At 39.5% G+C, this 26444-nt stretch overlaps 1 protein-coding gene across 3 annotated transcripts; it reads right to left on the bottom strand.

Moving 5' to 3' along the window:
* Positions 1 to 26250, bottom strand: ASB7 (ankyrin repeat and SOCS box containing 7). Of its 3 annotated transcripts, none has more exons than XM_075207667.1 (6): positions 26106 to 26249; positions 24655 to 24699; positions 24199 to 24299; positions 20578 to 20841; positions 8670 to 9275; positions 1 to 1170 (listed from the first exon to the last, which is right to left on the bottom strand). In XM_075207667.1, exons 4-6 carry the CDS (start codon positions 20786 to 20788, stop codon positions 1031 to 1033), a joined length of 957 nt encoding a protein of 318 aa, XP_075063768.1. In that variant the 5' UTR covers positions 20789 to 20841; positions 24199 to 24299; positions 24655 to 24699; positions 26106 to 26249; the 3' UTR covers positions 1 to 1030. The 3 variants fall into 3 exon arrangements, with proteins under 3 accessions (XP_075063768.1, XP_075063769.1, XP_075063770.1); XM_075207668.1 differs by lacking the exon at positions 26106 to 26249 and adding an exon at positions 25724 to 26096; XM_075207669.1 differs by lacking the exon at positions 24199 to 24299 and having other exon boundaries at positions 26106 to 26250.
* Between the last annotated feature and the right edge of the window lie 194 nt (positions 26251 to 26444).

Consider the following 26444-nt stretch of genomic DNA (forward strand, 5'->3'; position numbering starts at 1 on the left):
TTCTCAAAATGTGACTTTTATTATTTATGTATATAAATAAGACACCGTAGCACCATACACATGAAAGAAAACAAAGTCACAGAGCGGAGGGCAAAAATAAAACTATGTTCAAACTGCAAACATAATGCTGCCTAAAATGGAAAGTATAAATTATAATCATTATTGATAGATATATATATAGATATATATATATATATATATATATATATATATATATATATGGAGAAAAGAACAATTACAATGTAACCAAGTGGAATGGTACTATAAAATGATTTGTTCTGCAGTATAATACATATAGAAAACATATTACAAAGAGCGTTTTTTATTCTGGAGATATGAAAGAAATAAATGAATGGAAGTATTTTGTAGGATTTAACCCTCTGGCTGCCTCCGAGTTTAGTGGCAGCACAAAGGAGAAATTTGTATAGTCAGACTTCCTACACCTTTGCTCTTGAAATGTTCCCGTCGCCTACAGACATTCAGTTGAGTCATTTTCTGTCCTGAAACAATATTCTTGGGAACGGAACCAGAGACAACATAGCGTGCCTTGTGTCTCAGTGATGTCAGCAGTTCCTAAATAACTCAATATTGAATCCGGTCAAACAATGACTGCCTCTAATGTGTGTAAGCGACAGATTTACTTTAAATTGGGGGGACCCAGTGTACAAAGATTGTGTCCACATTCGCTCTGTGTCAAGTATGTAAGGAGAGGGAAAGGTGTGTAGTTGTGTAGGTGTGTGTGTGTGTATATATAAAGTATTTGTTTTACTATTTCAGGTGAAATTGAAAGAGTGGACCTCAAAACCTGGACCCCAGAATATTAAGACTTTTCTATCACACAATGCATTTAAAAAAATGAATGGGGAAATAGGGGGAAAACAATATTAAAACAAAAAGTGTATACCTGCTTTCTGACACCGACTCACATCAGAAATTGCATAGGATATACTTGTGCAAGACAACAGCCTACCCCACTTTTGGAATATTCACACTTAAAATGACTCAAGTCTCTGCTTTGTGCAAAATGCACTCAGATATCATCATATTTGTGTTTTAAGTAGTCCTTCATAACCCTTGCAATGGGGAGCTCATCCAGTAGCTTGAGGTTCTGCAGTCCTATACAGTGGCGAATTTTAATCCGGCATAAATCCTGCAGAAATCGGGGTTGCCCTGCACACGGAAGAAGAATGGACATTTGTTAGAATATCAGTAAAACACTTGTTCAAATGTAAAAACATAGCACAGAGACCGCTGTAAGTGAAACACATTTAGTCCTATGTGCTATATGCAGATGCTGTGATAAAGCACAAAGGTGTGGAAAACAAGTTAACAGGCCTGTTTAACCATTCAGGTGCACAAGATACTGACCTAACTTTAGCAGCCATCTGCCACCTCCAGGCAGCAATTGGAATAGGATTCATGTCATACCCAAAAAGCCTAGTGTTAGATTCTTGTTTCAGTAGACTCAAAATAAGTATATCGAGGAAATCACCTGCAAATGTCAACTAATCACTTGCAACAAAACCATGATATGTACAATAATTAGCAGTTGTCCCCTAGTCCGTGTGAAAGTGTATCAGTCACTTATTCAAGAGTTTTACAGTATCTTGAAAACTGTTAGTCAGATAAGGATTTATTGATAAAACATTGGCATGCAATTTAGAATCTCCTACTAAAAAAGGAAGGTGGACTTCCATAAAAAGTTCATTGTTAAGCAAGTTTAAAAAAAAGCTGTGACCAAGACACTTGAATCTTTCAAATATGACCATATGCAGATTTTGGCATCCAATAAAAAACTAGTATACAGGTATTTAAATTCCACTATAATAAAATTATCTTCAGACCTCTCACAAGATCAACTGCAAAAATAAACCGTTTGGATGCGCACACTTCACACATTTGTTGAAAATAACTACAGGATTGTTCTAATCCCGCCACCACAAAAAAATATATATATATTAAATCACTATGCTCTGACCAACAGCAGCTTGAAAAGTCTAAAGTGTCTTATTCTATCTTATTATTAAAAGTTTCATGTCCAGTAAACACTAAAATGATGGGAAACATGTACGAGACACTGTGGGGCTTTGTCAAGGAAGGGTACCTGCGAGGGATCTTACCCCCACCCTTCGCTACACATACAAGCCCCTCCTTGTTGGCTCTCAGATACACTACATAAAACCTAGCACTGTTTTTCACGTTCAGGTGTGTATTACATGAATTCATCAGGCAGCACCAGTGAAACTGCGACCGCTGAGAGAGGCACTCCTTTATCTTTCACAAGGGTTTCTGCTTTCTAACCCTGGTGTTCCAAGTATTATTGGCAGACAGTTCCGCAGTCTTGCTCTGATCAGACACACGTCTCACATGCTCAGCTGGTAAAGACTTGAGCATTTTCCAGGTACAATGGCTTCTTCCAGGCTTAAGCCTTTGTTATTACATCCAGTAACATCCAAGAGCCAGAGCACTGAACAGTGTGCGGCTCCTTGGAAGCCTTGTCAGGAGAACTGATTAGTCATTACTTGGATTCATATGAATGAAAGCAGATACGAGAAAGCCAGTAACAGGAGAATAGGTTGCTGGTAACTCCCACTACAGTGCAATCCCTGTCAGGATACATGCTGATTCACTACTGGGAAATGGATAATTGAAGAAAGATGTCATGTAGATATAAAGCGGACACTTTCCTATTAAATTGCTGAATGGGGTATTACAAGAAATATACCTTCACTTCATGCTTTCTTCACGTGACCTTCCAGTTTTATTTTGTGTTTATAGTGTGCACTATTTCTACTTTGTGTTCAAAATGACATTATTTGCTAGCATGGATTACATTGTTAGGAAGAGAATTCCCTCGATATACTACACAAGCTAGACAATGTGTTCTCTACATTATTCTTACATTTAACTGAAATTTTCTAACATTTAAGGCACAATCTAAAACAAACATGACTGAAAACTAAATATATAAATCATGCTTTAGGGCAGCATAGTGGCCTAGTGGTTAGCACTTCTGCCTCACAGCACTGGGGTCATGAGTTCGATTCCTGACCATGGCCTTATCTGTGTGGAGTTTGTATGTTCTCCCTGTGTTTGCGTGGGTTTCCTCCGGGTACTCCGGTTTCCTCCCACACTCCAAAAACTTACTTGTAGGTTAATTGGCTGCTATCAAAATTGACCCTAGGCTCTCCCTATCTGTCTGTGTGTGATTGTGTGTCTATATTGGGGAATTTAGACTGTAAGCTCCAATGGGGCAGGGACTGATGTGAATGAGTTCTCTGTACACCGCTGCGGAATTGGTGGCGCTATATAAATAAATGATGGTGATGTTGATGATGTTCCATTTACAAGTCCCTTTAATCAAATAAGGTTTCTTTCCAACACTTTTATATACCTCCGGTAACGTCAGACAAGCTTAAGGTGTATTCAGTCTTGCACTTTTATTGAATGAGGATTAGTCTGTTTTGTGAGTACAAGAACAGATCCCAACAACTGGACTTGGCACCTGGGGCTGTAGATGAACAGCAACTAAATATCTACAAGATACCCCAAGGTTACTTGCCAGGCATTTTAAATGACAGCTACATGGGGCTTGGGTAGAAAAACAAGGAAGTCTGTCAGACAATAAGGTAACTTAGGCCAGAACAGGCCCAGAGGCGTTTACAGGTGTCAGAGATTGTGGATGAAAACTAAATTAACCTATACAGAGGGCCCTCAAGTAGCATTGATCCGGCTCTGTCCCAGACACAGAAGAAGAAAACAGATAAGTATCCATTTTAATACAACACATTATTACAGTAGATGAATAAACATACAAAATATATAATCTCTTTTCACTGGACACAAATAGCAAGTTATGTTCTTGTTTCGATCTGCTCTGTGCCCTTGCCAAAACACAACATTCTACCACGCTAACAAGGTTAAGGAGGAAGTACACACACACCCTGTGAGCGTCTGGGACGAATACAATGCAAAACAGCAACAGATTGACTTTCAGGCATATTGGCATATCTTTCCATGACTACCCAACCATGAACATTACAAGAATTTATGACTGGGTTTCAGCAACAACAAGTATGAGCTCAGCTCCTGCAGTTTCTCAGCCTCACAAATATGCAGACTGATCAGCAGAATAGGATCTTGTACTACATGGCAGGTGCCACTGGGACATATTCCATGGATGACCATTGCTTTGCTGGCACCAAACAGTGTAAAGCTGCGTGGCTGGGATTTCCTGCAGAGATATACAGCCTCCGTGAAATTTAACATGCAAAACACCTTCGATTTAGTGAGGCCCCATAGCCATAAATGGGGCAATCCCGTTTACTAGCCATAACAGTACTAGACATCTGGCAGGGTTTGTGGACCATGTGGGTCCTTTCAATCCTGATCACATGGCTGCCTCCTGCCCTCACACAGATGTGGAATCTCTGCTCCAGTTATGACTTCCTCTATTGTGATGGAGGATGTACAGTAATCGGAGACAGATTAACTTCAGGACCCTTTCTGCAGACAAATAAGACTGTAGCAATAAGTACACAAGGGGGTGGATGAAAAAAGAATCTAAAGGAATTACAGTAACACTGTCTGTACTAGCGTTTCTCCCACGTGTGTTTTTATTAGGTCTCATGCACAGCCAAGCCTAATGGATTGTAAAGCTCATATAGACCCCTCAGCAGATCACTGCAGTACATTTATAAAGTTATTTAAAGGACCACAAAAACTAAAATGCAAGTTGTCTTATGTAAAACTGCTACTAATAATTTTCTCAAATATATTTGGTGACTTTTTAGCAGCTTATCAAAACTGAAGGTATTGAGGCTGTGGTAGGCCGAGAAGACACCAATCCCGCATGCAGATGCACTTACATCATATTATTTAAATAAGTTTGTGTTATTTAATTTCCATACCCCTGCAATGTCAGCTAGCTGCTAGCCGATTAACTGACAAGGCATGTCCTTAGTGAACGTGCTCTGTGCGGCATGTATTGTATGGACATATTCTCTCTGAGGTAATACATCGTATGGTGTGTCCCCAGTGAGAGAATGATTTGTGTGTCTTGTGTCCAAGGTGAGTATACTTTAGGTGGTGTATGTAGAATGAATATGACACAGTTGACCATTATCTCCTCCCACTCTTCACTTCCTTGGCCTACGTGGTGCTGTCCTTTCCTGGATTAACTCCTACCTCTCTGACCTCAGTATGCCTTCCTCTGGTGCCTGCTTCTCTACTTTCCCTCTGTCTGTTGGGGTTCAACAAGGTTCTGTTCTTGGCCCATTACATTTCCCTGTTTACACCTTCTCTCTTGGTCAAATGCGCGCCTTCAACCTCCAATATCAGCTCTATACCTACGACATTTATCTACCTTTCCTCCCCTGACCTCTCTTCCTCTCCAGCGTGCCTGACTGCTTCTCTGCCATCTCCACCTGGATGCTACTACCTCAAGCTCAGTGTCACATGATGGTGTTGCCCTCTCCCCAGTTCCTTAAGTGCGCTGCCCGGAGGTCATCATTGACTCCGACCACATCCAGTCCCTCATCCAATTCTGTCACCTTTACCTTCGCAACAAGAGATGTGTCTTACCAACATGATTCTGAAGGCAAAAAAGGTACTAGATGGGATATAAAAACTGAACTCACAAGTTTCTTAAATAACTGAAGGGTATGTATGCTCAGAACTCTTTTTACTAAACCTTTTTATTATGTACATAAGTGAACAGTGCAATAGTCTTATTAAGTATCACTTGCTGAGATTAGCCATCTTCCACTATTAAGCTGCTTTTCCATTCCAAGCAAAAAGAAATGTGATGGTAAAATGAGGGGGTTAAATCATTTGTATTAACCATATAGGAAACTGCTGACTGCATGGAAATATAGCAATGATGATCTTTTATCTTTTTATACAGAGCAAATTACCTAGGGCTCATTATCCTCTGTTATTCCCAATACTCTGATCCAAGATGTTTATCATTTTGCGGTTCCTTAACAAGTAACTTTATTTTTTGTTTTCTTTAAATCTGCCGCTCTGTTCTTCAAACAAATCTCATTTCCCTGGTCAGTACTTGATCTCTATCATTGGAAGGGTCAGAGTCTTGCCAACACTTCAGGAAAGATTTATATTCCCTCTTTAAAGCAAACTTATGAAGATTTAATGCTTAACAAGGTTCTGTTCTTTGAACGAAGCTGGCAGGCTGCAAGCTAAGTGACGTGCTTCATTTAATGGCTTGCACAACCATAAGAAACACAAGCATAAGCACTTAATCTTCTCTTTCTTAGACAAGCACGTTTGGTCTTCTAGTAACACACAGATCTGTGGTTACTGCCCTGCAGTCTGTGCTGGGAAATCAAAGTAAAGACGATAAGGAAATGGCTACAGTCTGAATCACTAGTGTCTCCATGTGCCATGACTAGAACTAATAATGATTTTTAAATATCTGTATCTGATAAGTAACCAATACATACTTATTGGCTTTCTTATACTTTTAAGAGCTTACTATGGGCCTATAATACCACTTTCATACTGCCGCCCCGGCAATATCCCGGATAGTTAACCCGGGATATTGCCGGGGCACAGGGCAGTATAGATAACAAGATTTCTAGTCCATTAGAAATGACGTCATTTTAGTACCCAGAGGTCCCCCTGACAGCCGGCAACGCACCGGAGACACCGCTGGCTGAAAATAAGTTAAGTAAACATTGCTTATGTATTTTTTATTAATTAAAATCTTTTTTTTTACCTCACAATTTTTTTTTTTTTACAGTATGAATGGTGAGACCCGGGAATTACACGGGTTGCACCATTAATACCGCAGGCTAGCGGGGTCCAACACGGGAATTACCCCTCGCAAAATCCCGGGTCTGCAAAATCCCGGGTCTAAGTCCCGGGATTTTAGACCCGGGATTTTGTGGTTGGACTATTCATACTGCACCAAGACCCGGGTTTTTCAGCGTGCCTCTGCAAAAACCCGGGTTTTTGGTGCAGTATGAATGGGGTATAAGCTATAACTGAAAAGCATTTTATAAACTATTGAATGCTGCAAGGCTACAAACTGTGGCTCTACAGCTGCTGTGGAACTATAACTCCCAGCATGCTATTCCAGTCTTTTGGACTTCTACTCCATCTGGAGAGCTGCAGGTTGCCCAATACTGGGGCTAAGACATCAACAGGTACCCTGGTTCGTACCGATGACAATACGGACATAAAATAGGGATTTGTTTCAACTGGTGAGTACAAGGACATATGGTGGACATATAGCACAACATTAATATACAGTGAACGGCCTTTTAATAATAGTTGTGTTATTTCCCCTTTTAGACCTTAAAGTGAACCAATATAAAAAAAATCTTAAGTTCTTCCTTTAAAGCTTCATTTATGAAGCATATATTAGCAGATGTGAAACTGGTTAATGAATGTTACTTATTAAAAGGGCCCCTAAAATACAAGTTGGTCAATATAAAATAGGTATTAATACACAGTTAAATACCAGCTACTCTGCATTGTTAGACGCCATTCCTGCTCTTAAAGGGGATGGAAACCCCTGGCTAAATTGCTTCATTAAACATGATTGACCAGGACAACCATCCTTCCCTCAGAGGGATCTCTCAATGGAAGACTGATATGTAAAAGGAAAAGCCAATAAGTAGAAATTTTGATACATTCAATCGCGTTTAACACGCGGTGGGTACGCAGCCTAAGTTATTCACGAAGAATATGGGATAAATTTCAAAGAGTATGGTAGCAGGAGGGAGCAACTTCTAAATAGTGCTTTGTATAAAAATCTTACAAATGATACGGATTTATTTAGCATAGTTATCATTTTACTAAGGTCCGTTAGCACCCACCCCTGGTGTAAACAAAAACTTTCTTCCACAGTATAGCAGCTCAGGTACCTCAGCACGGCTTGATGCTACTTTCGGATAGTGAAAGAACAGCAAACCATACTTCATTATTTAGGAACTGTGAGGAGATGACATTGTGCTATGTTGAAAACAAGAAACAAGGCTCACGTTTCCACTTGTACAATCATGACTAAATATCTTTCATAGAATGATGCCCCTTTTCATTTAGCTAATGTTTTGCATAGAGCACTTACTTAAAAATTTAAAATTTTTGCACAATTTGATATGCTATGAGTCTAAGCTGGTAAACTCTAAACTCATTCACATCAGTCCCTGCCCCATTGGAGCTAACAGTCTAAATTCCCTAACATACACTCACTCACACAGACAGACAGAGAGACTAGAGTCAATTTTGATAGCAGCCAATTAGCCTACCAGTATGTTTTTGGAGTGTGGGAGGAAATCGGAGCACCCGGAAGAAACCCACGCAAACACGGGGAGAACATACAAACTCCACACAGATAAGGCCATGGTCGGGAATTGAACTCATGACCCCAGTGTTGTGAGGCAGAAGTGCTAACCACTAAGCCACCGTGCTGCCCATTATTGAAACTATATTGCATTTTGTATTATTTTATCAAAATTACATATAATGATCTCTTCACCCAAGAACTGGCTCTTGGTATGTTATTTGCAGCAATGCATAACTAAGCCATTTGAAATATGTTTCATCCTCAATTTTGATGAAAGATTGCAACTACATTCAATGTATATATTACAGTTAACAACTAAAACCTCAAAATATCAGATGTTCTACAACGGTTTACTTACTTCGTACTTCCTGCAGGAAATCCAGACAGGGCCGGCTAGTTCCAGAGATGCTTAGTGATACAGCTAGAGGAGTCTGACCCTCATAGTTCCTAGTGTTCGTGTCTGCACCATAATTGTATAGCATGCGAGCACACAAGACGTCATCCCGCAGAGCTGATAGGTGAAGTGGGGTCTGTCCATCCTCTAGCCGCCCCAAGTTCGTATCAGCCCCCCTTTGCAGAAACATGCGACAATATGAGTGGTTACTTTTGATCACAGCATAGCGTAGCAGGAACCCGTTTTGAATATCAATGTTGGCATTATGGTCCAGGAGGATCTTTACACAGCTGGATCTTTCCCGGATGATGGCAAGCTGCAAGGGAGTAGTCCCCTTGTCACTTAATGGGTCAACCTCAGCTTTAAACTCCAGTAGCAGCCTGACAAAAGAATCCCTGCCATAGTGGGCAGCCACATGCAGCGGCGTCCAGCCATCATTGCTCTTGGCATTAATAATGTCACTGCGGTACTCCGACTCCAGCATGAGGCGTGCGATCCGTGCTCGTCCATGCATGGCAGCATAATGCAATGCTGTAAAGCCCCCAATCAGGTCCTTCACCGTAGGGTCCGCTGTATAGAGATATGACCACAAAAAAAAAGTTATTTAAGAAATGAAAAACCATATTTTCCACCACTGACTCATGGAAATGTGTTTTCACCCCACAAATATTACATTTTGATAGATAAAGCCATGAAACTACAGAACCAAAACATTCATATTTCTGACTTACTTCGCAAACAGGTATCATATCATTACTTTCTTTAAAGTGAACCGGTCACCTATACACAAAGGGCCTCTTTTATATAGAGCAAGTACCATTCCTTGAAAAGTACAGAGCAGGAGCACCAATGCGCCCCATTTTGCGGAGCAGTGCAAAAAATAAGATATCAATTTGAGGAGTGAGATTACTGAAATAAGTTAAATGGTGGAATTTTATGGGCGCAGGGACATTTACACTCCATAAAAAAACTTGATATTTGCACTAGCTCCTAGCTGGTCATGATCAGGACTCCCTGTACATTAATGAGATGCATTTAGCACCATAAAATTGCAAATTTCAGCATACAATCAGTACCAACAACAGAAATGGTTTGCCTTATTGAGGTCACGTGTGTTTAGAAGAAAGAAAATTGGATTTGTTCTTAGCGTCTGTACTTCTGAGCAGTTTAACACACCTGCCAGTGGTAACCAGGGCCGGATTAAGGGAATGGAGGCCCCTGGGCTAAGGGAGCCTCCATTCCCCGTGAGGCCCCCAATGTGAGCCGCCCGCCGCCCCCCCAAGCACTTACCTGTCAGTGCAGTTCTCCTTCCGCGGAGTGCTGTAAGCTCCTTACTGAGGAGATCTTGCGAGAGTTCATGAGATCTCGCGAGATCTCCTCAGTAAGCAGATTACTGAGCGGCGCATGACTGCACTGACAGTGCTCAGCAGCATTGATCGCCCCCGGACCAATCAATAATGCTGCTGAGGACTTTGAAGGGCCCCCTGGATGCCCGAGGCCCCTGGGCTATAGCCCAGTTAGACTCGGGTTAATCCGGCCCTGGTGGTAACATGCTCTGAGCTGCATTGAAAGTGGTTACAGTCAACGATTAGCAATACAGTGATCAATGTGACAAGCACTGTAATTATACTCATGCCAGCTTGCTGCATCCAAGGAACACTATCCGGTTATTAAACCTGACATGAATATACATAGTTACAGTGCTTTACAGTCCAAATGATCAGTATTTTGATGAGCATTTAAGCTCAGCAACAGTATTAACTCTTCAGCTGTATTGTACAGCCACATGTGGTTCATGGGAAATGTGACTCCATTTATGCAATGTAAGAAAGGCTCGCTGTAAACTAAAAGAAGAAAAATAATAATTTGGTGGCAAAAAAAAAAAAAAAAGACTGGTCCCATGTCTTAAACAAATGTTATTTTGGTAATAAAACACTATTTCCATTACTGTTTATAGTTGATATTTATCTTTAAAAACACAATATTACTTTACATCCTTCCATAATTACAACATAAGAGTAAATACTGTTAGAAAATGGCAATGAGAGGAGGATGAAGGTGGGTTTAGCTGAAAAGAAAATGTAGCGTTTGGGATAATTCCCCACTACTGTAAGTGACATGGATATTAAAAGTCACTGAGACTTTAAATGACCATATGAAAGCACAAGGCTGTAGGCCAACGCTTTAAACAGGTCACAGAAATCCAAGGTGACTTCTGGTATCTATGATAATTTACAGTAGGACACTGAAGTGATTATATCAAAACTCACGTGATGACTTCAAAACTGACAATTTATTCACTTTTATTCACCTATTCACATCGCTTGTGTGTTATATGTAGATGACACATGATTGACAACCTTCCAGTACAGCAATGGCATCACCTAGTTAGGATTTCTACAACTGGCGTACTAGTGTGTACGTTCTCACCAGTTAGAATGATTGGTCTGCATAGAGTGGAGATCTGATAACAGCGGGTTAGGTGATATGGATTGTGTTCTGTGCAAGGGAATCTTTAATGGGAACTAAGAAATCAGTATTAGAGGAACGGTTGTGTCTGACATGATTAGTTTGCTGGGGCCCCTCTCTGCCCCTTCGCATTGGCTGTCTGTGGTACATGTAATACAATACACCTTTCCCTGCCTGACTGTCTCTTGGCTGTAAAACACCAGTATTTCAGTCAGGCAACAAATCTGCAAATCCTAACTTGTCTATATTACTCCAGGTAAAGTGATGATACTTGTAAATTTTGCCTACACTTTCAATTTCAAATGAACCTAAAGCAAACAGAATTCAACATGTGTCTAAATGAGCTTAAGAGCAACTTATCAACTCTGACCTCTATGCTTATTTCATTTGCTGTTGTATACAATTGTTTTGACCACCTTACAAATCGCACACAAACTACAACAAACAGAATAGCATATTATATTACACTAATTCACATAATAGGTCCTCCCGCCCTCCCGTGTCCTCTCTTGCCTTCACATCCCCTCATGTCCTCGTTAAGGGAAAGCATGTGTCAGAACATTTGCCGATCAGTGGATTTCCTGTGGTCTGGCATGGATGCTTTAAAGAACTTAGGTAACATGCTCCTCTGTGGCTTGTCTCCTTTCCAAGCAATACAACATACATTATTTAAGGGTCTCTTGGTACACTATGTTCAGTTTAGAGGGAACTTGCCCCTGTAGTTTATTTAAATGCAAATGGTGGGGACAGGAAGAGAGTACGGTAATCAAAATCTGTTATCATCTGACTGTAGTTGGATTAATGAGCTGTTTGAAGTGAATGCATAATAGAACACATTCACCAATTACCTGTTAACAAAGGCAATGTTATATAACTCAGTAATTGGAAAAGACAGTGATTCAAGAATGCAATGTGTGCAGATAAGGATGAAATACAAGGAAAAAGGATGAAAACACTGAGATAATGAGCACAATCAATATAACTCCATAAACACCAATAATAGCTGCTAAAGACAAACCTGACAGGATGAAAGACGGATACACTGAAAGTGATGTAACCCATAGCTGCTTTCATTTAAATAAACCATTGATGGGCAACAGGCGGCCCACCGAGCCTTCACCTGCGGCTCCCAGCTGCTTCCTGCTTTATTGTCAGATTTATTTGTTATAGCTTGTAGCACTTGTTTAAAAATGCATGTTGATGTGTTATTACAGATAGGCGTCTCTTTCTTTGATTAAATGTATTGTTTTAACTTATTGCTGAGTAAAGGGAATGTGTGGGCATTTTGGAGGTTAGAGTGACGCCCATGCAGCAGCCGAAGTGTATCAGGTTACCCATCGATGCTCTAAACCAGTGGTCAACCTGGTCCCTATCGCCCACTAGTGGGCGGTGTTTTTGTTAAGCAATGTTCCACATTGCTAATTGTAAGAAACAGGAATGCTATGCTCCGTTTCCATAGCAGCCCAAACCCCGGGGGTCTAGTGATAGGAGGAATTGGGGTAGGACTCCAGTTTCCGAAATGCTCTACTGCGAATGCTCCTGAAACAGTTTGTATGTTCTCCCTGTGTTTGCGTAGGTTTCCTCCGGTTTCCTCCCACACTCCAAAAACATACTGGTAGGTTAATTGGCTGCTATCAAAATTGACTGTCTCTCTCTCTGTCTATCTGTCTCTCTGTGTGTATATGTATGTTACGGAATTTAGATTGTAAGCCCCAATGGGGCAGGGACTGATGTGAGTGAGTTCTCTGTACAGCGCTGCGGAATTAGTGGCGCTATATAAATAAATGATGATGATGATGACAATAACAGTAGTGTATAAATGGATTGGGTTGGAAGTCAGTGACAAACAAGGGAGTTAATACAGAGAGTTAATAATTCTATTATGTCACGTTAAACAATAACCCCAACACACCACCTTTAACGCCAGTATACACAAACTGAGTCCTTATATTTGTTTTTATCTGACACGGTTCATCATTATGAAAACCCACAATCTATATTAACTCTGCCATTCATCAACCCCACCCCCCAAGTCTTTAGACACTTCATCAAAAGCTATTTATATAGTGCCACTAATTCTGTATCACTGTACAGAGAACCCACATCAGTCCATGCCCCATTATAGCTTACAGTCTAAATTCCCTACCATACACAGACAGACAGACAGACAGACAGACAGACAGACAGACAGACAGACAGACAGACAGACAGACAGACAGACATAGGGTCGATTTAATAGTATCCAATTAACCTACTAGTATGTTTTTGGAGTGTGGGAGGAAACCCTCACAAACACGGGGAGAACATATTAACTCCACACAGATAAGGCCATGGTTGGGAATCAAACTCATGACCCCAGCACTTCTGACATGGCTCACCCTCTCATCACACCTGTATAGCCACTTCTATTTTCTCACAACATTTCTCCATCTATTTACCCACTATGACCATCACCTAGAGCTCATCTCTTCCTACTACATTACTTAGGACATCCTACAGGACCTGACTGAAAGAAACAAGATATCCAACATAAGGTTAGCAACATGCGAGTCCATTACCATTCTACCCAGTACGCCACAGCAGCCACAGGCTAAGTGTCACAGTCTTAATAGGTCTAGGGCCAAGGTGTTTGATATCCACACTGAACTTCACATTAGCAAAGTGTATAGGTGAGCCCCACTATTGTTCTAGAAGTTCAACAGGCAGAATCTTATTGCTTGCCATCGGTTACAGCAACATCATCCTTATCCCCTATTGTATGTTGATTGCCAACCAGACTGCATCTGATTAGTGATGGCAATAAAATACATGAGGACATTCATTCCACAATGAAAACCACACGCCAGAACAGAAACAGAGCAATGGGGACATCACTGTGATGGGAACCTTTTAATACATGTGGATTTGCTAACTACTATCTTCATATTAATTTTAGTTTTAGAGACCTCAAAAGCCATGGTTTATATTAATGGGGCGAGTCATACAACTATAAGTGAAACAACCATTTTATTTTACAGTTTATAAAGTCAAGACTTAGCAAGCATGCATGAGAAACCAGTTTATGAACATATTATAAATTAAATAATAATGTTTCACATTCAAAGCTAAGATAGCAGAAGTGGCAAAGCGGCACATATCTGAGAAGATCATAGTCTTTGGGTGGCACAGGGGTTAGCATTACTGCCTCCCAGTGCTAGGACCAATATCTGCTCTAGTTTCCTCCCACAGTCCAAAAACATACATATTAATTGTCTTCTGCCAAAACGGACCCTAATGTGTGTTTGTCTGGTAGTGACAGGAAGTGATGTGAATGATTCCATATTAATATGACCAAATGATGATGATTAATCCAAACCAAATATTTCTCATTCAGTATTCTCTAGAAAGCACTGCGTAATATTGCCCTACACAAATAAACAACAAACAAAATAGTTGTTAAAGAGTCTGTGCAAGTGGGTATAGCTGGCAAACAAGACTAAAATATGTCAGGGTTACACAAACTGATGTGAAAGAAACTTTTTAATTGATTTCAACAGACTATGATCACTATGAAGTAAAACCAATTAGTATATTTGCTGCCTGACATTTCAAAACAGGGAAAAATAATTTAGCTGTTTTCAGTCTGGAGTGAAATTTAATGGAATGCACTGCCACCTTCTGGAACAATGCTGAAGGTCACCACATCTGAGAACATAGGCAGTGGAGAACTGTAGTACACAAGCAGTGGTCAAAGGATAAGTGTTAAAGTGCACCTGTCCACAAACACATATACACATGTGTATAGAGCATATGTAGTCACACAAGCATGCTGGTTACCCACAAACTACTGCACATTATCCCACTAATGACTGGGGTAAATTCATAGCCAGATACATTCTATCTCCATGCTTGAAAACAACAATAACTTTCATTTTTATGGTACAAAGGTGAATTTTATATATATATTTATTTTTTTCACAGATAGAGCTTTTACATGGGATTATTTATAAAGAAGTTTTTTTTTTAATGTTCTATATGCTAATTTAGACAAACATAAAAAACACACTTTTCCTTTATACTGGTTGTGCATTTAGTAGGCATCTAAAAATATGAAACAGAAAAAAACAAAAATATGGTCCCCTATTTCATTGAAATCCAATATGTCTAGTTTGAAAATAGTTATAGGGACTTGTAGTGGGGGTGCATTCTTTTCAATTACTATTTATTAATGGTTTTCATTTTTTATTAGACTGCCCCTCACTAGGTCAGAATACATACATTTTTACAGCAGCAGTTTGTTTGCTGGTACTGCTGCAGTTACAGTGATGCCATCTCCACTAAGAGCTGAAACAAACAGTTCACTTTTATTTTTTAATTACTTTGAGAGATACAGTAGCTCTTTCCTGCAGGGGACAATTATGTGATCAGCTGCCATTACCAAGCCTTCTATATGCCGCATAGCATTGTGGTGTAATGACTGGTAGACATTTATAAGTTGCCTTTCTGAAGTCAATGACAGACTGGTCAAAGGTGTACACAATATATACTTACATATTTACGTTTATCGCTTGCAGTTCAATGGCTCTGTGATCACATGCTCAGTGGTCACAGGAACGTTTGCCCACGCCAGCAGCTAATTCAAATAATATCAAATGCTGGTTACCCTCTAGCATTGATAAAACAATACATGTGACACACGATGGCATTTGACATGCAGTAGTAACCAGTACACATGTGGGGGTGGGACGGTCAATGGAAGACTTTCCACTCAAGTAAACCTGTGAAAATTGTCTCAAGTAGTAGTGAAAATTCTCACATATCTATAGGAATTAATTGATTATCTATTGAGATAAACTATCTCTTTTATGCAAGATAATTTATTATATATCTCACTACCATACATGATGTATGGTAAAACTTAAGTATTATCATTTTAAAATAGTACCACAATATAATTATTAGCATATCTTGGAGTAAGCAGTGCATTACTTTCTAAAGAACCTCCTTTTCTCTTTCCCTTTTAATGAATTACCTCATGGTTCATGATGCACCCCTTAATTAGATGATGAAATTGTTCATTAAATTTTGATAATAAGGGTATTTCTTACTCCTCATAATTAGTGTGACCTATCCCATATTCCCTATATGTAATTTTTCTAACAACTTCCTCCCCGTGTTTATGTGGGTTTCCTACAGGTGCTCCAGTTTACTCTTCAATCCAAAAACAACCAGGTAGGTTAATTGGTTTCTGACAAAATGGACCCGTGTGTGAGTGTGTTAGGGCGTTTATACTGTAAGCTCCAATAGGGCAGGGACCAATGTGAATGATTTAATATTCTCTGTACAGAGCCGCATAATATGTATATAAACAAATAATAATAATAATAATGTGGAGCTTTTCAGGAATTGTTTTCCCTGACAGGAAAAAAGCTCTGAAATATTGAAGTGCCTTCTACCTTGGGTGTTTTTTGCAAAGTGAAACCAACCCGTGTGACAACACTTATTTTTGCCTATCCCGGTATTGATCTTACAACATGACCTGACTAGCATTTATAAAGACTGCCACAGTCAATTTACGTGAACCACAGGGTAATGCACTAAGGTCTTCTGTTACACCTTCCAGAAATACATAACCTTTGCCTTGGTACAAAATAAAAAACAAGTCCACAATAGGTCTCAACTTAAAGTCATAACACATTTAAAGCAATATAACTCCAATGTGCGCTCATTTTTAGTTGGAAAATAGAATTTCCATTGTAAAGATACTCTACCATCATCTCCTCTTCACCCCAAGTTCGATGCATGGGACCCACCCTTGACTCCTCCTCATTCACCCCTAACATTCAATCCCTCGCCCAATCCTGAGGCTTCCATCTCCCCAATATAGCTTGAATCAGACTCTTCCTCTCTTCTGAGGCCATCAAAACGCTCATCTGCTCTCTGAAAATCTCACGCCCTAACTACTGGAACCTGCTCCTCATTGGCCTCCCTCCTCTTCAGTCCATACTAAATGCTGCAGCCCGACTTATCTACCTCTCCAGTCTGTCCTCATCTGCCTCCCCTCTCCATTTCAGAATTCTCTTTAAACTGCTCACCCTAACCTATGAAGCCCACTCTAACTCCACCATTCCATATCTCTCCGACCTCATCTCTACTCATACTCCTCCTCGCCAACTACAGTCTTCCAATGACCACCGCCTCACCTACCATCTGGTCACCACCTCCCATACAAGACTTCTCCCGTGCTGGAACAATCTCCCCCGTTCTATCAGGCTTTCCCCTAGCCTGTCAAACTTCAAACGCTCAAACTCATCTGTTCAGACTAACCTACCCTTCCACCACCTAATCCTGCCCCCCTCCAACCCTCTTTATCCTTCAATATTATCCATACTATACCTTGCCCCATCCTACTTACTCCTGTGCTTTTCCCCCCACAGTGTTCTTATCCCTCACCCCATCTTGTAACACTGACTCCTCACACTTAGACTGTAAGCTCCCTTGAGCAAGGCCCTCTCTCTCCTCTTGTTTACCTTTGCCTTCGGCTCACGGCCTCGTCTCCATTTCGTCGCTTGACTCCCCCTATCTCCAAATCTCTTCTTCTCTCGTGCCTCCGCTTCTCCATCTCTGCCCTGATCCTGTAAGTTGCGCTCTCACTACTGGGCACAGGCTCAACCCCCCACTCATTCCCCTCCTCCCTCTTTCCCTTCCCATCCTATATGTACACTGAAACTCACTTTTCCCTCTTTGCCTTATGCATCTTTCTCTGCTCAACTTATACTTTTTGCACTTTGTTTTTACTGCACTTTGTTTTTGTACAACCCTAAACGCCATGTATTATTACCCTGTACTATTAATCCCATGCTCTATGTACAGCGCTGGGGGCGCTTTTGTGGCGACTCATAAATAAAAGATAATAATAATACTCCTTAGCTCTTAAAGAACACAACTATTCTCTCATTCACTCAAAAGAACACACAGTTGTGATATCATATACTACTGCTCACATTATAACAACAACCACCTGCTTTAGTCCAAACCTTCCAGATCAGCACACTGACCTCTTTAATACTAAATCATTCCTGAAATTAGGGATATTTATTCAAAATGGTGCACAGCAAAAGGTTGCTGTTACCCATATCCACAATCAGATGTGTGTTCTTTCTTCTAAAAGCACTATAAAATTATTGTTCGAAGCTAATTTGGTCGCAGGAACTTCTTGTTTTAATAACAGTTCATCTAAAATTTTATTTCTGGTTTAAAAAAAATAGCAAAGTTAATCTTTATGGACACATTGAAAACTGGTATTATCTTAAATTATATTTAATACTTGATAATATTCTACACTGTTATGGCCAAGATGAAAGTTCCTTTCTGCAATGTATCAAGTATAGGAAATATAAAACAGAGTTTTATCTGTAGTGTACTTAGTCTCAATTATTAATTAGACCATTTTTTTATATTATAAGAGATACACAAATTTATTTCTAATTCATTAAAATAAAACCTATAAAATCATCGAACTAATAAAAAGTGAAAAGTAACGTGAAGGTTAAAATCACTGAATGCACCATCAGAGCTTATATTTTATCTTATATTTTATCTTACAGTTTTTTTTTTTAGACATCAGGAAGATACAAAGTTTCTCTTATTTCATTTTATCGCTATTCCTGATTTTATAAGTATTGGTGCCCAGCACTCTCTTTTGTATTCAGTCATAGTGTATCTCTTTTGAATTAGTAACCTAATTACAGTATCTTGGTCACACTGTATTGTCTTGCGATTAGATGATTTAGCAGACAGTATTTGCACATATATAAAAGAGGTATCCTCATAGTGTATTGTCCTGTTGTTGATTCTTAGTTCCAATTGTTGCATATGCAACTATTGGGAGTATTTGATCCCTGTCATTTGCAAACAGTTACTATCCTTATGAATCGCCTCCACTGAGTTTTAGGATTAAGTGAAACTCATCTGGCTGCATATGGTTTGCTGCTGTTACAGCGCTTACTTAAATCTGAAGCACGCTTCACCATGTAACAGTTACATAACAGCACTTGCTCTCCAGGAACTACACGTGGTGACATATCCCCCCCATTTCAAGGAGACAATCCTAATTTCAATAAAATAATCCTTTGATAGGGAGGAAGCCTAGATGTGTGCCGCTGCTAATTCTTACTCTCTTTCTAATTAGATGGTAATGCAATCATATTCGCTGAATGCAGCACTGTTGTGAATTGCTAATTCTTATAATTTTGCTCCGCTAAATCTGGGGGCTAAATGGAGATAGTCTTCCCACATCCGATTCCCGTTATCTTGCAGATGAACCTCAGACTGAATACTAGTTATATAATATACCTTCTATTAAACTATAATCGGACTGTATGCATTCAGCTAAACGCTGATGCGTGTTTCGCTAAAACACTCTTTCAAAAGAAATTGCCGATATACAGGGCACCAGTATTTATAAAATCAGGAAGAAGGAATCATCATCACCATTTATATAGCGCCACTAATTCCGCAGCGCTGTACAGAGAACTCACTCACATCAGTCCCTGCCCCATTGGGCTTACAGTCTAAATTCCCTAACACACACAGACAGAGACTAGGGTCAATTTGTTAGCAGTCAATTAACCTATCAGTATGTTTTTGGAGGGTAGGAGGAAACCGGAGCACCCAGAGGAAACCCACACAAACACGGGGAGAACATACAAATGCCACACAGATAAGGCCATGGTCGGGAATTGAACTCATGACCCCAGCGATATGAGGCAGAAGTGCTAACCACTACGCCATCGTAGTAAAAAAAAGATATAGAATGAGAAAACTTATCTTCCCAATTTATAAAAGACTAGAAGACTGCAGAAAATATAAGCACTGAAGGTGCATTCAGTGATTTTAACCTTCACGTTAATTTTCACGTTTCACTTTTTATTATTTTGCTCATTTTATAGGTTTTATTTTAATGAGACCTCTAGGTCTCAGCAAATACCTGCACTAATAACCCTAATGTAAAACTGACCTATTGGTAATATATGGGAGTATGCAGCAGCCATCTTCAATCTTTGAATAGGTATATTTTACTATGGAGAATTTGGAACGTACATTTGGCATATGGGAAAAACTATGCAATCACTAAGCATGTTAATACCAAAACAGTTTCTAGTTATCTTTTTTGCACTTTCCCAAAGGTGCACATTCAGGCTATATTTTCAAACTACTTAGAATACGGAGTTTGTCTTCACAATCCATTCTGCATACAGATAAAGTCAGTGGCATTAGCAAGATGCTGGAGGGGGAGGTTTATAACTGAAAACAGTAACATTTCAAAAAAAATAGCTAGCATCGTATATAGACGGTTTAATAATTAGTGTTATGTGACAAAAGCTCCTAGACATTGCTTATTATAAGCCAGAATGCATCTCACCTCCATGCTCTAGGAATACTCTCACACATCTCTCTTTCCCTCGAGCCGCTGAGAAGTGCAGCAGAGTCCATCCATTGGCATCCCGGCCATTAGGGGAGTAGCCCTGTTCAAGCATAGTACGTACGGTGTGCACATCTCCTGCAGCCACTGCTGCCTGGATCCGCAGTTCCTCCTGCAGCTCAGGATTCCTGCGGCAGTGATGATGTAACATCCTCCCGCTCTGCTCTGCCTCACCATAGAGTCATGGGGCCCAGGCCAAGTCACCTGAAGTATCAAGCAGATTTCTATTATTCCTGAAAAGAATGCAGACTCTAAATATGAAATGCGATTTTTTTTCACTTTAGTAATCTGATGCTTCCAGGATCACTTTGTCTTATTTTGTTCATAAACAGTAGTAAGATTGTACACTTTAAATACCACTTTCACTTAAGCACTGAAGCATGGATTTTAATTCTCAACCTTTCTGCTACTTTCTACTACAGCCCTGTTTAAAAGTAATTTATGGTACCATATTTATTTACAATTCCTTACAAACAGGAAAAGCAGAGACTGCAGTCAGTGAATCAATAGTCTCAAGGTGAAGTCAAAACACCTGATTTGTAGTGAAAAAAAATCAGCATTTCTGTTAACTAGAATCCTGAGAGCCAATCAGCAATATCCTTTTCTCCTTCTATCTCAGAGTAAAGAAGAAGGGAGCACCATAAGTTCCGTCCCAGTACACAAGCATCTAGATATGACACCTCTGTGCATAAAAATGGGACAGAAAACCAGAGTAATAGATTTAAAGGAAGAATCTCATGATTCGGCACTCTTTCTTATCAAGTTATTTAGACATGCATAGGTTCATATATATTTTGCCTTAGTGTTTTTTGTTTTATGAATGAACAGCAAGAACTACATTTGATTTTGTGCTTCCTGTGTTTCTGCTGTCCTATACGTTACAATGACATACAAGATGTACAAATGTAACCTGTAGTGCGATTTATTTCAATGCTTAAAAGGACTTTCACCGATCTTACAATATGGATTAATTGTATTGAGCCACATCCTGGCAACATTGCACCTTGAATCTTAGAAGCAAAAAGCAGATAGAAGGCAACAATGTATATATGACAGTTCCCAATGGTTTCACTTAATGTCCCAGCTGAGAGCACATGAATTGACAGTGTGGCACCTGTTCTGTTACTTTCACATAACATTCACCATGCTTTAAGAAGCATATTCCAGTCATGATAAAACCAGACCTTAGATAGCAGAAGATCAGTTGCAAAGCTATATATTTTTCATCTTTCATGATACACGTACACACTTTCTATGGCATAAATCAGTATACACTGTGCAGATTACATATTTAATATATGTAAACAAAGGGAATATGGAGAACAAAGTAAATTCATCCAGGGGAAAAAGGGAGAAAAAAAACCAACAAGCTATACCACTGGGTAGAGAAAAAAAAAAGACCTTGGGGGAGAAAAGGGATGACTGGGTAAAGTAGATATATACTATATGAAGAAAAGTATTTAGCCACAGCAGTTCGATTCCTGTGAGGAGCTCCACCACTCGGCAGGTCCCTGGCACTCTGATCAACACAGAAAGCGGACTAGCAAAAGAGATCTGTACAAGAGGAGATGGGCCGTAAAACATTCGTATGTAAAACATGGCAACCAGTCTATCCTTATAAATATCGCTAAACCTCACACTGCTGGCTGCAGTACCCCACGCTGGCTTCAATACAGCACTTCTAATACTAAATCGCCAAACTGTCACTTATTCTTTGCATTCAATATTTATACAAACAACATCAGACATATATTACACTACATTACTTCTCCTGTTTATTACAGTCCCAACCCCCTCTTCCACATTACATTGCAGCCATCTCTAATCTCTTCTTGTTTGCTTCCAACTCGCCCACCAGTGCATCCTTTCAGTATGACCCTTGCATGTGCTATGCTTTACCTTTGTCTTGTACCTTGTGCTTCATTTCTCAGTATTATGCATTTATGCTTCTTAAAAGTTCTGCATTTTTCATGTTGGACCTCTACGCTTTTATTTACTATGCTCTATTTCCCCACTATACGGCACTGCAGGATTTTGTAGCACCATATAAATGATAATCATAACAATGTAAAAAAACACAGCTTTTCAACCAGAAAACTATAAATCAGAAATGCATACCTCTACCCCCTCAAGTGTCCCTTCCTAAATCAGTAAAAACCATTCAAGAGTCACACATTCAATTAGTCTCACATTTGTATAGTTTAAAAAAAACAAAACCTTGACAACCGAATCACTTTTGCTAGTGTTATAAAGTATCTCCAGATGGCCACACTACAATATTGCAGCATTTAGCCACAAAATGATACTAACAACCAGTAATAATTCAATTGATCTCTATTATTAATTTGTTCTGTTTATAAATGTGGTTGCATGGTTCCCGCTATTGACCTGTGTGTGATTTTCGTCCTACCGCACCATCAGGGCCCAGTGAAGTTTGAAGAGGTCAACCATATTGGCCTGGTAGACAAATGCCTTGGCCAAAAAGGATACTTGCATGAAAGGCCAAAGTGGACACTGGCTCTGTTGCTCAGGAACAGCCTGTATATGGCCAACCTTAGACTAGGCTATATATAGTGATGTGGAAAAAAAAAAATACACCCTCTTGCAAATCTGTGCTCTTACATATCAGGACATAACAATCAAGTTCTCAAGTCCTACATTATTATAAATGCAATCGCTTGTGACAAATAAGGACAATTAAAAACCAAAAAAAAACCCTGATATGGCGCCAATATAATATAATTGCTATATAGTTTCAGATACTGGATAAGATATATATTCACAGTACCAGTAGAAGTAATATTAATATAAGACAGAGGCCAAGCTGCTGCAAAAACTAGGCGGCTGCATCCACCCAAAAACTAACAAATAAATCAAATACAATTGCAGCACTACAGACCTGTCCGTCTAAAAAGATACATACAAGAAAAAAGATATAGGCAAAAATCACGAATGGTCTCTCACATAAATTTATTATATAAAAATAACATATATAAAATTCCTATTAATGTTAATTCACAACATAAAAGGAATGCACTTGACATAAACTAAGTCACTGTGCACTGTGACAAAGAGTCAAAATATAAAAAATGTAAAAAACGTTGCTCATGTATACATGGAGAACCACAGCGCCACTTATGGAATATTTATAACAGCTGTCCCGATGTAGCCAGTATGTGGTAAACGATATAAATATGGTGTTCCAAGAGCCTTTAAAGTGACCTCCCCGGCAAAAGCAATTGCTAGTATTAGCCGTAGTTAGCAATCACAAACTAATAATATATCCCATTTCGGTTAGATGATAATGTCCTGATGGCCGTATATAGCTCTATATGAGCGTGTGTATTATAGAATCGGAGCTCCAACTTCAATCATATTATGTATTCCGAAGAAAATGATAAATGATAATGTCCTGATAGCCGTATCTATTTGTATACGGCTATGTGGTTTGTCATCTGAATTGTAAGTTATTTGTATGAAATGGACAAAAACCAGTAATACTAAATAGAACAGCAGAACTTGAAGTTGAAAGACACTGACACTTATCAGCTATGGAAATACCTCTCACGTATTTGTCACTAATTCTTTGTGGTACAGTGGTTGGTTCTTTTTTGGCTTGTGGCACTGGCACACTTCATCTCATCAGGAAAACAAATCCTCACCTGATTTAAGAAACATTTAAAAAAAAAATAAAAAAAAAAAGTTAAAACATATAATGGAAAATGCCTGGAAGTGAATGAAATCATAAGTCTTTTAACAATGGACAAGTCAAATTATAGCAGTGTCATTAATATACAGTACACTATATGATATGCATGTAGTGATCTTAGAACAAATCCTAAACAACTAATTTAAAACCATAGTCATAATGCTCTTTGCTCACACACATAAGCTATAACTACCAAACACTATCAGAACTAAACATTCTACCCACCATAATACATGTATAATACGTCCTTCTCTATTCATTAAACAAGTTTTGATAGTGTTTGTGTGTTATTTCCATGATTTTCTTACCTCTGGTCTTTTGCTTTCACATCCACAAATTCAGTAACTGTAAATCTATAAAAAACAAAAACAAATGTAGGAATACAGTAAGAAAGCATTGAGGACATTTTAAAATTAAAGTCAGACGAACATGTGGTCCCTCTGTGTGCTTACTGAAGAAAAAAATGCAAGAAATAATATGGTGACATGATTATTTCCAATTCAAATCTATACAGTAACTTTATAAATAAATATTTGATATGCAGTTAAAACAAAGGATCACAACGCTTACTTTACACTTTTTGAACATTACTGTTAGAAACATATATTATTATTATTAATATTAGTAATAGTAGTACACCGTACTTTCCAGAAAAATATTGGATTAAATTAAATGTCCAGTTGATAGTTAATATACTAATAGTGTGGCAAAACAGGCTTTTAGCTGTATACCACTAACAGAGCAATGTAATATTGGGTACCACAGTCTGCTCAAACAATTAATTTCTGTTTCGATTTATATAGCAAATACATCGTGCAGCATTTTCTAATAAGTGAGACAAACATCTTTTAAAAATGTCTCCCATCTCACAGGCTGGATTAGTGGGGAAATAATATTTTAGGTATAGTAAGATTACATATTGCAATGATGTACTGTAAGATTAAATAATTAGAAGTGTATGATATGAAGCAAGAAAATCTAGCTACAGAGTAGTTTACCAGCCTGACACTGTTTCACTTAAATGTGTGCCTGACACCATTAAACCTTCTAGTTTGTCCTATTTAGCATTAGTAGAGATTTAATAATAATTGGACAATGCACACTACACGTTAACAAGCATCCACTCTTCAGCCCAGAGAACAGGCTTTTAAACAAACTTAATGTTTGTATTATTGCTTGGAAAGCCAATGCAAAGAACATAGCACTTTAAAAGACATAGATTTGTATTTCATGTTTTATTATAAGGGCAACTACATGGGCCGCAATACTGGAAGCTGGGGTGAATATATGACAGCCTCTAAATACACACGTTTCACGTATTGGGCGGGTAGGTCTCACATGGGGGTCACAATTCAGCAAGAGAAGGGGATGTATTACCTTGCAGACAAGATGCTAATGGTGCAAAACGTCTAAAGGACTATGTGAGAAGGAAGCATCAGTGTACTGGTGTATTGTTAGGAGCTGCTTTGTAAACACAATGGACACACCGATGTAAGAGTGTTTTTTCTACGTTATATTTATAAAGATAGATTTTGTAGCATTACACATAACTCAGGGAGAGACATGGCAGCAGCCAGCTCCACGGAGAGCCATGCACCGCATTTCTTTTACACTTGGTGAGGAGTAAGCGCTGCTGGGAGTAGGGGGCACAGCTGCCATATTGCAGAGTAGTGGGTGCAGTGAGCGGGTACTGGGTGTGAGGGCCTGTCTGGGGGGTGGTGGGTGCAGTGAAGGGGGGGTACTGGAGAGAGACACTCACCCCCGGGACACACCACTGCCCAGCGCCTCACACCGGTCCGTACTTCCCGGGGCCTGCCCCATAACCCTCCGCGTTAACGGGAAGCAGACACACAGAAGCCCCTCAACAGCAGCCAATCAGAACACGGTGCCACAAACTGAGCCTGCGGTGCTGCAAAATAGAACAGAGGGGGAACACTGCGCCTGCGCAAAAGTAATGGATAGGCCAGCGGCGCGGACCGGAATTCACGCTGATTGGCTGAGGCATTACCCAGAAGCTCCTCCCTCCCTGCAGAGTCCCTAGCAGTTGCCAAGCAACTATTACCAGCTGCTGTGGGCGGTAGTCATAAGGCTTACGCAT

This window comes from Mixophyes fleayi, chromosome 4, assembly GCF_038048845.1.
Source record: "Mixophyes fleayi isolate aMixFle1 chromosome 4, aMixFle1.hap1, whole genome shotgun sequence".
Classification (NCBI taxonomy): domain Eukaryota; kingdom Metazoa; phylum Chordata; class Amphibia; order Anura; family Limnodynastidae; genus Mixophyes; species Mixophyes fleayi.

Excerpts from the sequence above, each read along its gene's own strand:
- ASB7 (XM_075207669.1), bottom strand. The coding sequence starts at position 20,788 with ATGTTACATCATCACTGCCGCAGGAATCCTGAGCTGCAGGAGGAACTG. Across the intron at positions 9,276-20,577 it reads AGTATTCCTAGAGCATGGAG|CGGACCCTACGGTGAAGGAC; the intron begins GTGAGATGCATT and ends ATCTCTATACAG. Across the intron at positions 1,171-8,669 it reads TTTCCTGCAGGAAGTACGAA|GGCAACCCCGATTTCTGCAG; the intron begins GTAAGTAAACCG and ends TTCCGTGTGCAG.